Source organism: Montipora capricornis, chromosome 1, assembly GCF_036669925.1.
Source record: "Montipora capricornis isolate CH-2021 chromosome 1, ASM3666992v2, whole genome shotgun sequence".
Classification (NCBI taxonomy): Eukaryota; Metazoa; Cnidaria; class Anthozoa; order Scleractinia; family Acroporidae; genus Montipora; species Montipora capricornis.
In genome coordinates, this window is record NC_090883.1 from 32987175 (window position 1) to 33002174 (window position 15000).

At 41.6% G+C, this 15000-nt stretch overlaps 2 protein-coding genes and 1 pseudogene across 8 annotated transcripts in view; all 3 read right to left on the minus strand.

Moving 5' to 3' along the window:
- The window catches only part of LOC138039608 (ATP synthase subunit C lysine N-methyltransferase-like), an 11255-nt gene extending 10599 nt beyond the window's left edge, over positions 1-656 (minus strand). For 3 of the 7 annotated variants that reach the window (XM_068885532.1, XM_068885528.1, XM_068885529.1), the window contains exon 1: positions 147-655. In XM_068885532.1, coding sequence (XP_068741633.1) covers positions 147-425 — 279 coding nt within the window. In that variant the 5' untranslated portion in view covers positions 426-655. Of the gene's footprint in view, positions 1-146 lie in introns of all 7 variants that reach the window. The other 4 variants (XM_068885531.1, XM_068885533.1, XM_068885530.1 and 1 more) reach the window with 3 other exon arrangements.
- Positions 657-1297: 641 nt separating this feature from the next.
- Positions 1298-6323, minus strand: LOC138039217 (nucleotide-binding oligomerization domain-containing protein 1-like). Its single transcript, XM_068885427.1, has one exon. The coding sequence runs from the start codon at positions 6045-6047 to the stop codon at positions 3081-3083; it is 2967 nt and encodes a 988-aa protein (XP_068741528.1). The 5' UTR covers positions 6048-6323; the 3' UTR covers positions 1298-3080.
- A 6370-nt stretch (positions 6324-12693) lies between these two features.
- On the minus strand, positions 12694-14008 carry LOC138014454 (uncharacterized; annotated as a pseudogene).
- Between the last annotated feature and the right edge of the window lie 992 nt (positions 14009-15000).

Genomic DNA, 15000 nt, shown 5'->3' on the forward strand with positions numbered 1-15000 from the left:
AGAATAAAAGATGCAGATTCAAAAATATACCGATAAGTGTGGACAGGGTTCACACAAGATCACCCTTCTCACGTGACACTATAATGCAAGGGCCTATTACCCCTTCAACGTATGGAATGATAAACGAGATTTAAACTAAAACTTGCCACTCTCCCATTGCCACTGCCCAAATCCACCATCGTCGATCCTTGCCTTTTAGAGGTTTTTGCCGGTTTTGTAACATTAGCAACTTGTCTCTCTGTCGCTGGCACATAAGGAAGGCAATTTTTTCTCAGAGCTTGCGTGACAAACGGTACATTGACAAGAACAATTCCAAGTGCTGTGGCTCCTGTGATTCCAACAACTACTTTGCCAAATTTGCATGATTTCTTGGGCAGCTTGTTGTCTTCTTGGAGCTCTGTACCAAGATGGCTTTCGGAGTCCATTCCTCTAAAGAACACAGGACTGTTCGATTTGCACAATTAAGGGCAAATAAACATAGCCAGAGCGTAACATAAAGATGACTCCAAAGTATCGAAAAGAAACACGAGAAAGGAACGTTTTTGCTCTTTTGTGGAAAGTTCCCATTCCATTTAAGCCGCGATAACCTTTCTCAAGAGTTCGATTGTTGATTATTCTGTAACTCAACTGCAATGGTGGGTCTGTGCCTTCTTCTAACTCGTGTACGGGTGGGGAAGGGAGGGGGAAGGGATTTGTATTCGCGAATGATTTTTGCGTGAAAAACATAAAAGTCATAAAAATCCGGAGTAGATTGCAGAATCCGGCAGAAAATACAACCGAAGATTAAAAAAAAAACCCACGAGATTCCTGCGTTTTCCGCTGTAAAGTCACAACTTTGCCTAACGTGGGTGGGGTAAAAGTGTTACATCACAGCCTCGTTTCCATGATAGGAACTATTGTTGAGGGAAGGAGGTTGAAAACCAGAGCTACAATCTTGGACAGAATAAAGTGGAACAGAAATGCCCCCTCTCCCCCAAATCAAGGATGAAAGTGTGTGAAGGCCAAAACGCGCCATTTTCCCATCACTGATTTTGGGGGAGGGGTGGTCTCAATGTTCCATTTAATTTGTCCAAGATTGTAGTGTTCTTGAAACTTTCACGCTCCTTCGCGTTATTGGGCTGTACTCAAGTTAACCATCGGGTGAAAATAGCAAAAGCAATAAATTACTAAAGGGGGAGTTTCTTTCCGGTTTTTAGAATTCTTAAATGAACAATTTCCAGGGGAGTAGGACTCAAAACACAGGGCAGTGATCACCAAGAATGGGGAACGTAAGTCAATTCATGCAAACACACAAAACTTCATCTCAAAAGTTTAATTAAACCAGAACTACTTTTACAAATATTACAAACTATTACTTACAAACAATTTCAAGCATGCATTATGAGAAATCTTCTGTTACATATTGATAATAGAGTTTTACAATGCAATTAAAAAGTCAAAGTTGAAATATTATTTACAAACTGTCAAAATATTTTCTTCTCTACCCCGAAGGGCCTTCTTTTTTTTTTTTTAATCTACTTTTTTTACTACCTCTAACACTACCTTGTGGTGTGGTTACTAGTATTAAAATTTTTCATTAACTAAAAAATGTGAAAGTTAATGAAAGTTAGGATCCAAATTTCACCTCAACTTTCCTGATTGGTTCATTTTTGTCAAGAGTTGGACCTCTTAGAAAACAAAACATTTTCTGAGTCTTTTTTGTGATTGGTTAATTGAACAACAAACTTCTTTTTGATTGGTTCATTTGGATCAGTAGATGACATCAGCAAAGTAGTTGAATATCAACTCAGCATTTTTTTGTTTTCCACCAAAGCCAATATTTACAAGAAAAATATACTCGATCGCGCCTTTGAAACACGATCCTGTGCTATCAGTTTACAATGGACTTAACACAAAAACTACAACTGAAGAATGGAACTAAAGAAAGTATCAGTACAAATTTAAGTTACTTAAGCATTGAATAATCAAAGGTTCATTGAGAAGAAGTGCAAGGAGCTGAGCTTTGAAATGTTTTACACAGAGACCATGCACACTTCAAAAAAGTTGTTTGGTTTACGAAATAGTTGGACATTTTTTCTTTGCGAAGCTATTTTTGGTAAGCTGGATTTTAAATAAAATCGCTTGTATGTCACAGTGTAATAAGCTAAATTTACTGTCAAATTTGTTTGACTTTGTTGCTCTTGTATTGTTCATTCATCTGTTATGTTTGAACCTATAATAATTTTGTTATTTAAAAAAGCTTTCACGAATCCATGGTCCCTTTATATTCAAAGGGTTGAAATATTTAAACCTTCAATTTTTCTCGTACTGATTTAGTTACCGTCCTAACTTCAAACTTTCAATTTCGTAAGCTAAAAAACATCGAAATGAAACGACTGCGTGTTTTTAGGGTTTAAGGTGGCTGGAACCAGTTTCACTACTTTCAAGGACCTTTTTATTAGAAGGGTTGTCACTACAAAACTGTATCACGTAAAAGAAATGTTATGGTACCATATCAAACGCCAATTGTTACTTAACAAAATGCGCTCACTCTTTTGACGTAATAGGTTACCATGGCAACATGAAAGCTCTCCAAAAACACCCTATATTTCGTCTTTACTTGCTTATATCTTAAAAATGAACTCGGTGACCCCCATTTTTTATTGTAGAATAGTAATTAGCAATTTGACATAGGACTATCTGCAAAGTTAAAAAAAATTCTTGGGAGCCGATTAAGAGCTACCTTAATTTTTCGAAAAATTAAGGTAGCTCTGAATTGGCTCCCAAGAATTTTTTTAAACTTTGCTGATAGTTCTATCTCAAGATGCTAATTACTATTCTACAATAAAAAATGGGGGTCACCGAGTTCATTTTTAAGATATAAGCAAGTAAAGACGAAATATAGGGTGTTTTTGGAGACCGTTCATGTTGCCATGGTAACCCATTACGTCAAAATTGTGGGCGCATTTTGTTAAGCAATAATTGGTGTTTGACGTGGTACCATAACATTGCTGTTACGTGATATAGTATAGTAGTTATAACCCATCTAACGAGAAGGTCTCTAAAAGTGGTGAAACTGGTTCCAGCCACCTTAAGTTTATTCAAACAAAAACTTTGCAATTAATATGCTCAACTGATTTAAGGAAGGCGGCTTTATTAGTTATATTGTTATTCACGAGGTCTAAGCTGTTTAGTTTGCAATTACTGTGCTTTAGTGCTGCTGATAAATGCTCGGCTCCTTTATCAGTTAACTGGTTAAGTGAAAGGTTTAAGCTGTTTAGTTTGCAATTACTGTGCGTTAGTGCTGCTGATAAATGCTCGGCTGCTTTATCAGTTAACTTGTTAAGTGTGAGGTTTAATCTGTTTAGTTTGCATCCAGTATTGACAAGAAACTTTTGCACTTCTTTTGCACCCAATGAACCAAGATCATTCCCGTACAAATTCATACTCAAAACTCCCGAACCATTTTCTAAGAAATGCGAGACAGCAGCAAAGTCAACAGGCGGGAGTGCACAGAAACTAAAATCTACGGCGTTAAAGCCAATTTGCTTAATTTTGTTTTGTAACACTGCCTGCTGTTTTTCATCATCAATCTCGTACAAACACTTACATAAGTTCACTGCTAGCTGTTGGTCTTCATAAGAGGCTGGCCAACAGGTCAGTGTTTTTGTCTCTGGTAACAAGGAATCATCCATCATTTCCCTTTCGGATTTCTCCTCAGTCAACATTGGAAGCAGTTTGATAAAAATGTCGCTGCTTGAGCTCTTTGTTTTTTGATCACATGCGAGTAATCCAGCCACAAACTGCAGCACCATTTGCCATGCACCATCGTTAATGTGTTCTGACACAAAGTTTTCGAGTTCTCTTTTATTCAAGGACTTTGCCAAATGTTTTGCAGCGAAGAACTCTTGTACAGTTAAATGTGTAAAGCAGTATTGGGCTTTCGGCGGCTCATTAAAACGGGATTTGGCGTCTGGCAATCTGTGAAGAAGTCCACAATCTTCCAAACCACTGACTTCGCCTGACTCAAATAGCAATCTTCCTTGTTTTACTCCCTCAAAAGCAATTCCTCCCAGTCTCTTGAAAATTTCTTTGTGATCATTTGGGAGCTTGTTAAACGGCAAGTACATATAATCTTTGAGATTACCTTGAGCGTTGCTTTGCCGATTGTGTTTAAAAAAGAAAATCTTTACAACCATCGCGTAAATATCAGTCATTCTTGTAGGGAGGGTGTCAGTGTGTGTTGTGTCAGTGAGACTGATAATTTCGCAAAGACAAGAACAAACGAGAAAACAGTTCACTGGGATGTAGCACAATGAAAACAGGTTCATGTTCGACTTAATGTGTCCCCAAATTTTGTCCTTTGCGTCGCGAACTCCTTGTGTAAACTTTTCGACATAGTCTTCAATCTTTTCCGATGTAAATCCGAGAATTTCCACGGTTCTGTCAAAGTTCACTTCGGCAATACAGGGGACTGCCGTTGGTCTTGTTGTTGTGATTATGTTTAGACCACGAAGAAGTTCTCCACTGGCTAGTTTGTTAAATAAAGTTGAGACGGGCATCTTCTCCTTCAAGCAATTGTTGTAACATTTGTGGTCTTTTCTAGCGATATCCTCTTTCGCAGAATATTCATCGACTCCGTCAAAAATAAAAAGTACCTGGCTTGGCTTTTTAATTACAAATTTCCACACAGCTTCATGTAATTTCTCAACTGTTTCTGCGTTAGCCAACAGTTCATAGAGACTAAGCACTAGATTGCTTGTAAAGCGCCTGAATTTCATGAGGAACACAACAACAATGTTTGTTTTGTCATCCTGATCTCCATTGAACGCTCCAACAGATGCCCACTTTCGAGCAATCATTGTGCTGAGCAATGTCTTTCCTATGCCAGGACGTCCAACAACAAGGACGTTCTTGTGTTCTTTGTCAATAACATTCTCTGGCTTGGCATAGACGCAGTTCTTGGAATCGGGCGGGTATTCTTTAAGTTGTTCCCTTCTGTCTTTCGCAAAGATATGGTGAGCTCTGCCTTCATGCATTGCCACATTGACATAGATTTGATCAATTTTAAGATGAGTGGGTGTCGGGCCTTCGCCTGGGTTATGTGTAAAAGGTTGTTTTAGATCAGTCAGACGCTCTGTGAAATTTAAGCAATCATCCTTCATTTTTTTAATGGCTTCCGTAAGTTCAAGTTCCTCTCGTGGGAGTCCTGAGTGTTCCAAAAGCATTTCTTGTTCCGCTTCGCCCGTATCAACTGTTGAAGGAACATTCGGGATATTGACGACTTCCGGTATTTCCCCTGGAGGTGTTTCCTGTTGTTGATCGGAGTTCGATCTCAAATGATCAGCATAAAACTGTCGATTGTCCATGAAAGTTCTTCCTTTCTTAGCTCGTGATAAGATCCAGACAATCTCCACGAAAGCAACAAATGCGAAAATGCCGTTAACCACTGCCACAGCATTGGTCCAGAAATTCTTTTTCCTTGCTCCGCGATTGATGCATTTGTAAACTGTTGATTGTGTCTGGTTCGTAGATAGCTTTCCCGAATCATTGCCTCTCTCAAGAGGACAGGGAAAATCTGCGGGAAAGTGCCCGGGATAGAGTAAGTCGGTCTTTAGGAAGACAATGAAAATGATCCCCAGAGCAAATTTTGCGGCAAGTTGAGATAAATATGCGAAGAAAAGGCAACGCCTTCGAATTCGTCTTCGATTGCTCAACCTCCGTTCCGCATCTCTGAGAGCGCCGTTGAGTCTATTAACTGTGGACTTGATGCACCGGGAGTAAACAAGGGACACCAAAGAAATCGAGAGCAAATTAACAATGACGAAGGCGTAGAGAGGAATGCCGAGTTTGTAGAATTTCTTTTGGTACTGGTCGAAGCACTTTCCTTGGATAAAATCCTTCTCGCTGCTGGTTTTTACATCGCAGCTGACGTCGAATCTTGATTCGTTAATCTCCATGTCTAAAAATATCGCACTAACTATCCCATCAAATAAAATCCAAAAGAAAACTGCTGCATAACTGAGTATGCTAACAGTTTCGGGAATAAACAAGTCTTTGAAATCCATTTTGGTTTCGTATTTGATCGTTGTCGATATGATTCTGGGCTGGGTGTGGCGGAAGCAGTGGAGTTGGCGTCTTTATAAGGCCAAGATTGACAGCAAATTGAACGTTTTAATTAATCTTTCTAAATAAGGCATGGCTTGAACACGCAATCCGATATTCATTGACCCGCACTAACCTCACTCTGCGAGGTAAAAACAAAACCAGTTGCCAAGGCTTCAATAATGAAAGATCTCATCAGAGTGACAAAATCAGTAGTGAGTCATTTTTTGAAAGTTTAAGCAACTAATGAAAATATCCCAGTCGCTACCAAACCAAGCGCAATCCAAAGTAAAACTAGACCCTCCGTGAGGGTACACTGGGTTGCCTGTGGTACGCGCACCATTCCAGACAATTTTTTTCAAGTTGGGCGGTCATTAAGAAGTCATACCAGACGAGGCCCTTTGGCTCACAGGTCCTCACACGTTCGTACGAAGAAACAGACCTGTCCTTGCGTAATATGTAGCTCTAACAGTGCACGATATTGTTTTGGTATTGTCTATCATTGTAGTGCCATGGTAGAAGTCTTGGGTAAATAGTCTGAGAAGACATGTGGGGTACTAGCAAAGTACTGAACCCAGAAAGATTGAAGAAAATAAATGGGAAGTGAGAAACACTGGCTTCTGGGCTGACATGTTGATAAACTTCTTTTGACCACAAGTTTAAACGTGCCCTCTGAGCATCTGACAGCTTTGTATTACCGAAGTTTCACTGAAGTTAAGCCCTGTTGGGCGGAGTTAGTGTTTGGATGGGAGACCAAAATAAAACAGAAGCATCGGACCGAAAATACTATTAACGCTAACAAATGCGAACTCAGCAAGGTACAGGTTTTGTTAGCTTGCTTTATGCAAAAACAAATATTGATGCAAAAGTAAATAAATATTGATACAAAGTTTTTAGAAAGAGCAGAAGGAAGTTTCCAGGACGATCGCTCGAGAATAACATATTTACGACATGAAAACAACATTTATTTTGAACCGTGAATATAGAATATAAAAAGTTACGATCAGCGACAAACATTTTGGGGGATTTTTGCAACGTTCAATGTTGTTATTGTTCGTTTTGGCTGCACAAATAAATCGCAAAATCGAAAGTGACATCGCCGGAATTCAGCGGGCGCCGTGATGAAGTTACCGCGGCATGTTTACTCGCCAAACAGTGAAGTATCTGTGTCAAATGATGGCAAGATACCGGGTTTTTGTAAGTTTCTTTTTCTGTCAAGTGTTGTAAAGTTTTACAATGAAATGAGCGAAGTCAAAACAAAGATCATAATCGCCCAAGTCTTGTTTATGCAAAGTCAAAATTTACCCTCCAAGACGCGTACGACGTTATTTATCACCAGGTAATTCCATCATTTTGGAAATAGCAGCTACTTTATTATTCAACTGCGTCACAATTCTTCACTGATTTTGGGGCTCATTTTGTTGAAACTCAAGCACGCTTCCAACAGGCCTGTGAACCCTTCCAGCTTACAGAGCAATACTAAAAAACTTCTCCCATATCACATTTCAACCTTAAGCTCGAAAATTCAATACACAACATGATATTATAATTCACAAAGGCAGAAAATACCACAGAATCCTTTTCCAGCGAAAAATTTATTGAAACAAACAACATATTTGCTCTTAGAGGCGAAAACCTCTTCCTATTTCATTGCGTGCCTGAAGACAAGAACCTCAATCGTGTCAAATTACCATGTAAATTTACTTCAGGTAAATACACCTCACTTTGATTTCGTCTCGACGGGCGATAGATTGTTGTCGAAGTCCAGTACTCGTCGCTTTTGAGATTCCCGCCTAGTTTATCCAACTGACTTTCCATTATTGAGCTCCATAAGGGTATATTTTGTTTAAGGATCCACTAAAACGCCCTTCGCGTTACATGACTTTCGACGCCATTGCAGGCTAAGTTAATGATTCTACTGTGTCCACCAGAGAAATCTACGCAGTTCCACTACCCTCTCGATCCTAAGAAAAAACGCGCAGAAGGCTCTATGCAAAAAGACACCACTTGCCAGGGGAGTGACAGGCAAGACTTTTACCGACAAGGAAAAAAACAAAAAAACGACGAAATCAACGCAGACCTCGACTGGTTTGCCATAGGCAACCCAGTAAAAAGCGAGCAGGATTTCGCTTTTGTTTGGTACAACTACCGTAAACGTCCATGTATAAGCCGCATCCGTAGATAAGCCGCAACCCGAATTCAGAAGCGCACATTTTGGAAAAAAATGTAGTACAATAAAGTTTGAAGTTCCAGTGTAAACGTTCTATTGCTATAAACCAACAAGGACAAACAATCAAGGTTTCACCCATATAAGTTGAAATACGAACGAGTGCTTAGTAGCCAAGCTTTAAACGCGGAGAGGAGTCTGGGCCAGGGCCTGGGTATCATGACCACGTCTATAAAGATGTTTGGAAACCCGCAATAGGCCAAAAAATTCATGCAGAACAGGAGCTTTATAATGCAGTCGACAAATTTGCCGAGAAGGTGGTCAAGGACAACGAAACAGTTGGCCATTTACCTCGCGAGTACTCGCGAATTTTGTGGTATTTTATCACACGAGGCGGAAAGATATGCGTGGAAGTGACTGGCCGAAGACGTCACTGCAAACAGCTGTGCGGAGGAATGGAGATTCCTTGTAGGTTGGTGTTTACTTGTTCGAGTAAAGCGAAAATTAATCGCTTGAAAGAAGTCTTGCAGAGCAAGATTCGCCGATAAACAATCGAAGACACAAACGGCTCCTTTAGGAGCCACCACTCATTAAAAAGTCAATGAACAACAGCAACATGCTCTCAGTTTCTTTTATGTTTCGTTACATCCTCGGAGACCCAGGGGCAGTTAGTGGGGGCAAGAAAAAGTCTAAACGGGCGAGGAAAAAAATCGGGCGAGGAAAAGCCTTGACTTTTCTTCGCCCGATTTTTTTCCTCGCCGGTTTAGACTTTTTCCCGCCCCCACTAACTGCCCCTGGGTCTCCGAGGATGGGATAATATGTACTCCTCCGGAAGAATGCGAGTGATTATCATGCAAGTGCTCCTTCAAATTGTTGCATTTTCTTTGCAAACTGACTGGTCTGGCCGGACAGTTCCGTCAAAAGGAAAGCGCCCCTGGTCTCTATTCGACCTAAAGGCATCAAACTTGGACAGACGGCCAATCTCAATGTTATCTTTCATGTGATGCTGTCAATTTATGGTTTAGTTCAAATTTGAAACTCGCCCCAGTTTCCTGCGCGATTTCGCGATGGCCAATAAACTTCGCGTACGAAAAATTAAAAAATTAAACGAGACTTACCTGTAAGTTGAAGTTTGATTGGAATTCTATCGAGTCATCAAACTGCACCAAGGGATCACATGAGATAGCTAGGCGCATGCGCATAATCAGTATTGACAGCCGAATTTGAGTGTCGCAATTGACACCAGGGTAGTAGAATACAAAAGTCCTCAAAAAACCATACCCAGTCTGGGAGGGTGAAATGTGAGGTAAACATGCTGCGGTGGGCATGTGATCCCTTGGTGCAATTTGATGACTCGATAGAACTCCAATCAAACTTCAACTTACAGGTAAGTCTCGTTTAATTTTTTAATTCTATCTCGTCATCACTGCCCAGGGATCCCATGAGATTTCAAAGACAAGACAGTCACATGAGGACAAATAGACTGCAGAATACAGTAACATAAGAACTTCCTTTAATGGAAGTAAGAAATAGAAACGCTCAGTATAACAAGTCTACAACAAAGCAAACAGTGGGGTGTTACATGTAACAACTACACCCAATATAAAACATGGCCTCAAATGACCTACTGGCCAGATAAAAAAGGTGTGTACAAATAATCGGGAGATTTCTCCTCCCGGGAAAAAATAAGTCCACATTAATGGACAGGACTTCGTTAGAAGTTACTCAATTTGTAGTACTGCTGATGCAAAGGTTGTGGATTGGACTGGTTTATCGTAGAGTCGATCAAAAGATCTAGACGAGGACCACCCTGCCGTGCGCAAAATCTCGTCCATTGGAATACATGCTGCCTTGGCTTTGGAAGTGGAGGCACACCGAGTGCTGTGTGGTTTGACTGATGCAACATCAATTCCAGCAGAAGACATAACAGTTCGAATCCATCTTGACAAAGTTTCCTTTGAAATTGCTTTGTGTGGTCTGGTGAAGCTAAGAAATAACTGAGTTTCTTTTCCTCTCAAGGGCTGGGTTCGTTTAAGGTATTCCGTTAGGTATGAATAAACACAGAGGGACTTGTCATGAGGGTATGCATGAAACATCACTGACGGTGGCTGATAGCCAGGCCTACTTTGTTTAACGTGAGCGGGTAAAACAAACTCAAAACATGAAGATGTATCTTTCATGAAGTTAATATTAAGCATATGCAAAGTCTGGCTCCTCTGTGCGGAGACCAGGGCAACTAGCATTGTTACTTTCAGAGTCAGTGTCTTGAGATCTATCTTGAGATCTAACTTCTCCATAGGGCTTAATCCTGAAAGATATGACAAGACTGGCTGCACATCCCAAGTGGATTGATATCGAGGCATAGGTGGTGTACATTTATAGATCCCTTTCATGAATCTTGATACTATTGGGTGACTCCCAATAGGTGTCCTGTCTGAAGATACAGTGAGTGCTGATATAGCACTTCTGGCTGTATTTAGTGTTGTGTACGTTAAACCTTGTTCATGAAGTCGAACTAAAAAATCCAGCATAGAAGTCACAGATGGGCTATAGGAAGAAACTTGTTGTTCACCACAAAACTCAAACCATCGCCTGAGGTATGGTTGGTATTGCTTCTGTGTTCCAACGGACCAGGAGTGTAAGATAATTTCTGTAGCTTTCCCTGAAAAGTTGCTCTGGAGGAAGCCTTGCCGGAGACTCTGCAAGCCAACAGGCGAAGTCGCTTTCGTAAGGGGTGTAGAGCACCGCTGTGAGGTTGTGTTAGTAGATTGGTGGATTGGGGGAGAAGGAGAGGTCTGTCTATCAGAAGGTGTAACAATGTTGGGAACCATGGCTGAGTTTGCCAAAGAGGGATCAGTATCACTCCTGTTGCCTCGTGGAATTCTATTTTCTGCAGGCATGAGGCAATTACACTGAATGGAGGAAAACAGTAAAAATATGAGTTAGCCCAATTCATCTGAAAAGCGTTCACAAACTTTGCTCCAGGATATGGCTTCCACGAAACATAGTACTGAACCTTATAATTTAGCCTGGATGCAAACAGGTCAATTTGGAAAGGGCCCCATATATTGCTGATATCTTCAAACACTTTCGTCTTTAGGAACCATTCTGTGGAGCCATCAAAATTCCTGGATTCCTGGTCAGCAACTACGTTAGTAACGCCTGGGATGTGGCATGAGCTAAGCCAAATATTCCTGCTATTAGCCCACTGCCAAATCTGCAATGCCATGTCATTGCAGTCATTCGACTTCATGCCCCCCATAGCATTGATGTACGACACTGTGGTAGTGTTATCTGACTGGATCCTTATGTGTTTATCTGTTCTGTTAAGTCACTACACAAAGATTGCAAGCCAAACAAAAATGCTTTCATTTCTAAATAATTGATGTGGAAACAGTGTTCTTTAGCACTCCAAAGTCCTCCAGTCTGCTGTTCTTCACACATTGCCCCCCACCCTGTGTTAGAGGCATCAGTAGTGAGGGTTAAGTCAGGGTTGGTTTGCATTATATTTTTAAATGCTGTATTCACGTTGATCACCCACCAGTGCAATTCTGATCTGGCCTTTGCACTCAAGCTCATGAGTGCATCATAATCACCCTTGTTAATTGTTAAAGCTGAAATCTTATTTCATTCTAAATGTCTGTAGTGCAACTCGCCAAACTGCACTGCTGGAAGACTGGATACCAACAGCCCTATGACCCGAGCAACCTCCCCAATAGTAGGATTGCTCTGATTTAGAAGGTTCTCACAGGCCTGTTTAACAGGAATAGCTTTCCTGGGTGGAAGGCGTATAGTCATTGAGTTGCTATTCAGCAAAAATCCGAAAACTCCAATTCTTGCGTGGGTATGAGCATTGACTTAGTAGGGTGGATGACAAACCCTAATTTGAGAAACGTATTTGTTGTCTCCCGAATGTTTTCCCCGCAGGAGGTATAGGTGTGACCCATGAGAAAAGAGTCATCAATGTGTCCCATGCAGAAATGCCCTAGGGATCTGAGGTGAGCATAGACTGGCTTCAACACTTTGGTAAACAATCGTGGGGCAGATGCTAACCCATTTGGAAGGCAGGTAAATCGAAAATAATTGCCTTGCCATTCAAACTTGAGAAAATTACGATCCTCTACTGAAATAGGGATAGAATAATATGCATCCTTAAGATCCACTGATGCCATAAAGCATCCTGGTCGCATGAGTTTGGGGGCGGCATGGATGGTATCCATTTTGAAATGATAGTATGCCACAAACTCGTTGAGGGGTTTTAAGTTCAAAATAAGCCTATGGCTACCATCCTTTTTGGGTCTCACAAATATGGTAGAGATAAAGTCTCCATCACTGGGTTTAGATGGTTCTATAACCCCTTTTGTGAGGAGTTTGGCTATTTCAAGGTTTATGATGTCTTTGTCCGCAGACGAAAAAATAATTTGTCTGGGTTGGGTAGCCTGCACAGGTCTACAATGCCCCTCAAACTCTATGTGATGATGCTGGATGGCATCAAGAATAACAGGATCAGTAGTAACTGCTTTCCAGTTTGTTATGTGCTCCTTAACACAGCCTGCTTTAAAGTTAAGGACCAGCTGGGATAGCAATTCTGCATTCACAATAGATGGGACTTTTTCCCTCACCTTGTCTTTCATTGATCCTTCCGGATTGGAGTGTGTTGTTTGGTGTGGGCACCCCTTGGTGCCCGGCTGTTGGCTAAAAAATGCCTTTGGGAATTTGCCTTCTGTGTGGTGAATTGCCCATGTGCCCTAGCATATGGCTTTGCAAAATGTGGTCTGTTAAACCTTTGTTTAGGAGCCTTGTAGCCCTGGGATGATATGCTGGTACTTGAGGGTTTTTGCATCTGTATCCCCGCTTTTTTCAGTTCCGCCATATCTTTTAAATGTTTAGAGAGATCATCTCCAAACAACTTAGATGTTGTTTTAATCTCTTCCTTGCAGAGTCGAGTGTAAGGCGGATTTAACTCGGGTTTAATTAATTCCCGTCTCTTCATGTTCAACTTGTGGTGCGTATTGCACAAAAGAGCACTGCTATCCATGATAACCGTGAGAGTTTCTCTCGTATTTGGCGTGTCGCCAGATTGAATGGAGCTAACAAGCTTACCTGACTCAAAGTACACAGCGCAGATAAGCCAGGCAACAAAAATTCCTGTACTTTTTGGAATGCTAAATCCACCGTTCGACTCCGACGGGGGAGCAAATTCCACACCTCTTCATTGACACTGGTGACGTTAAGACGCTTGACATTCTCCGGTGGTGAATATTTGTCGGCGCTCTCTTTGACCGTGTCGGTAGAGAGGCCACCAGTGAGCATGTTGTCGACGAGGGTGGCAATCCTTCCCTCGATGGCCGGGGATGTTTTCGTGTTGGGTAGGTAAGCCTGGGTCAGGCTATCTACGATGCTGTTATGGCCCTGAGGCTCCGAGTTGGAGCGAGTGTCAGAAGCCATGTTGTTTGCTGCGTTTGTGTTCGCGCCTGAATCGCGCGTGCAGTCATTCACTACTGCTGTGATCTGAGTGATGTCCAGTGAATCGGCTGGTCTGTCGGGATTTGGCCCGGCTGCATCATCTTGGAGGAAGATATCTTCCTTTAGGTCCGCCAATACTGCTGTTTGTGCCTGAGAAGCCTCGCTTGACTGAAACAACGTGGTGGTAAGATTTTGGAGAACGACCGCCAAGCTGTTGCTGCCGTCCGGAACAAACTCCCGGAGTTCTGAGACCGAGGGTGTTGTTGAGCTATCTTCCGTCGTTACCGACATAGCTGCCTATGTAAAAAATCGACTGGCCAACTATTTTCCTGAGAAAAGAGAGGAATAGGCTAAAAAACAAGCGAAATTTCTATCCGCAAATCTAAAGCTGCAAAACTGATTTCGCGCGCCAAAAGCACTGATTATGCGCATGCGCCTAGCTATCTCATGGGATCCCTGGGCAGTGATGACGAGATAGAATCACGATTCGCTCGCCAAAACATTTTCTCCTGGGATTATCATGAGGTCGACTTGTGGCAAGTCTATAAAACTCCTTGACTGCCATTCTAGCATTCCGTAGAGGCAGGTGGGATTTTAAGTGACAAAGCCGCGAAAGGAGCCTGTGCTAGAACACCTGGAGAGCGTTGCGTCTCGGAAACGCTTTCAAGGCAGCAAAAAGCAAATAACGGTGATTCCTTCGTAACAAGCTCGATTTTCTGATGAGCGGATTTTACCTTTCGTTACAGTGGCAATAGTAGGGAGTTTACGCAAGGAAGTCGAAGACGGCTACGAGAACGCCACAAAATAATACGATTAATGAACGGAAAAAAAGGCCCTGCACGCCTTGCACGCGCGTTTTACTTTTTAACACATGCTTTTGCCGTCTTCGTCCTGAAAACGACGTGACTTGACCAAATTTGAGCGGGTTGTGTAGAGGACATGAGAACCTGACGAAACATTTTAAATTTACATCCCAAACAACCATACCCCTCATGCCAATGTTGAAACACACTTTCCATTCGGAACGACTTATAGATATCACGAAATTGCTACAATGAACGGGAAATAAAACTTTTAGGCAAAGTTCTCGTTGGCGTCGTCTTCGTCCAAGCGTACAATCCCTAATATTGGCTCTAACACACCAAAGAGTTGTGCCGATGGAAGCATTGAAGAAAGGTTTTGGCGGGAAAAATAGCTAGTCATTGCAAATCTTAAAGTGCCCTTATCGAAATGTTGTTTCTTTTCCCATCTAAATCTAATAACTCGCCGAGTTAATACCTGAA

Coding starts and splice junctions, on each gene's coding strand:
- LOC138039217 (XM_068885427.1), bottom strand. CDS start 6,047: ATGGATTTCAAAGACTTGTTTATTCCCGAAACTGTTAGCATACTCAGT.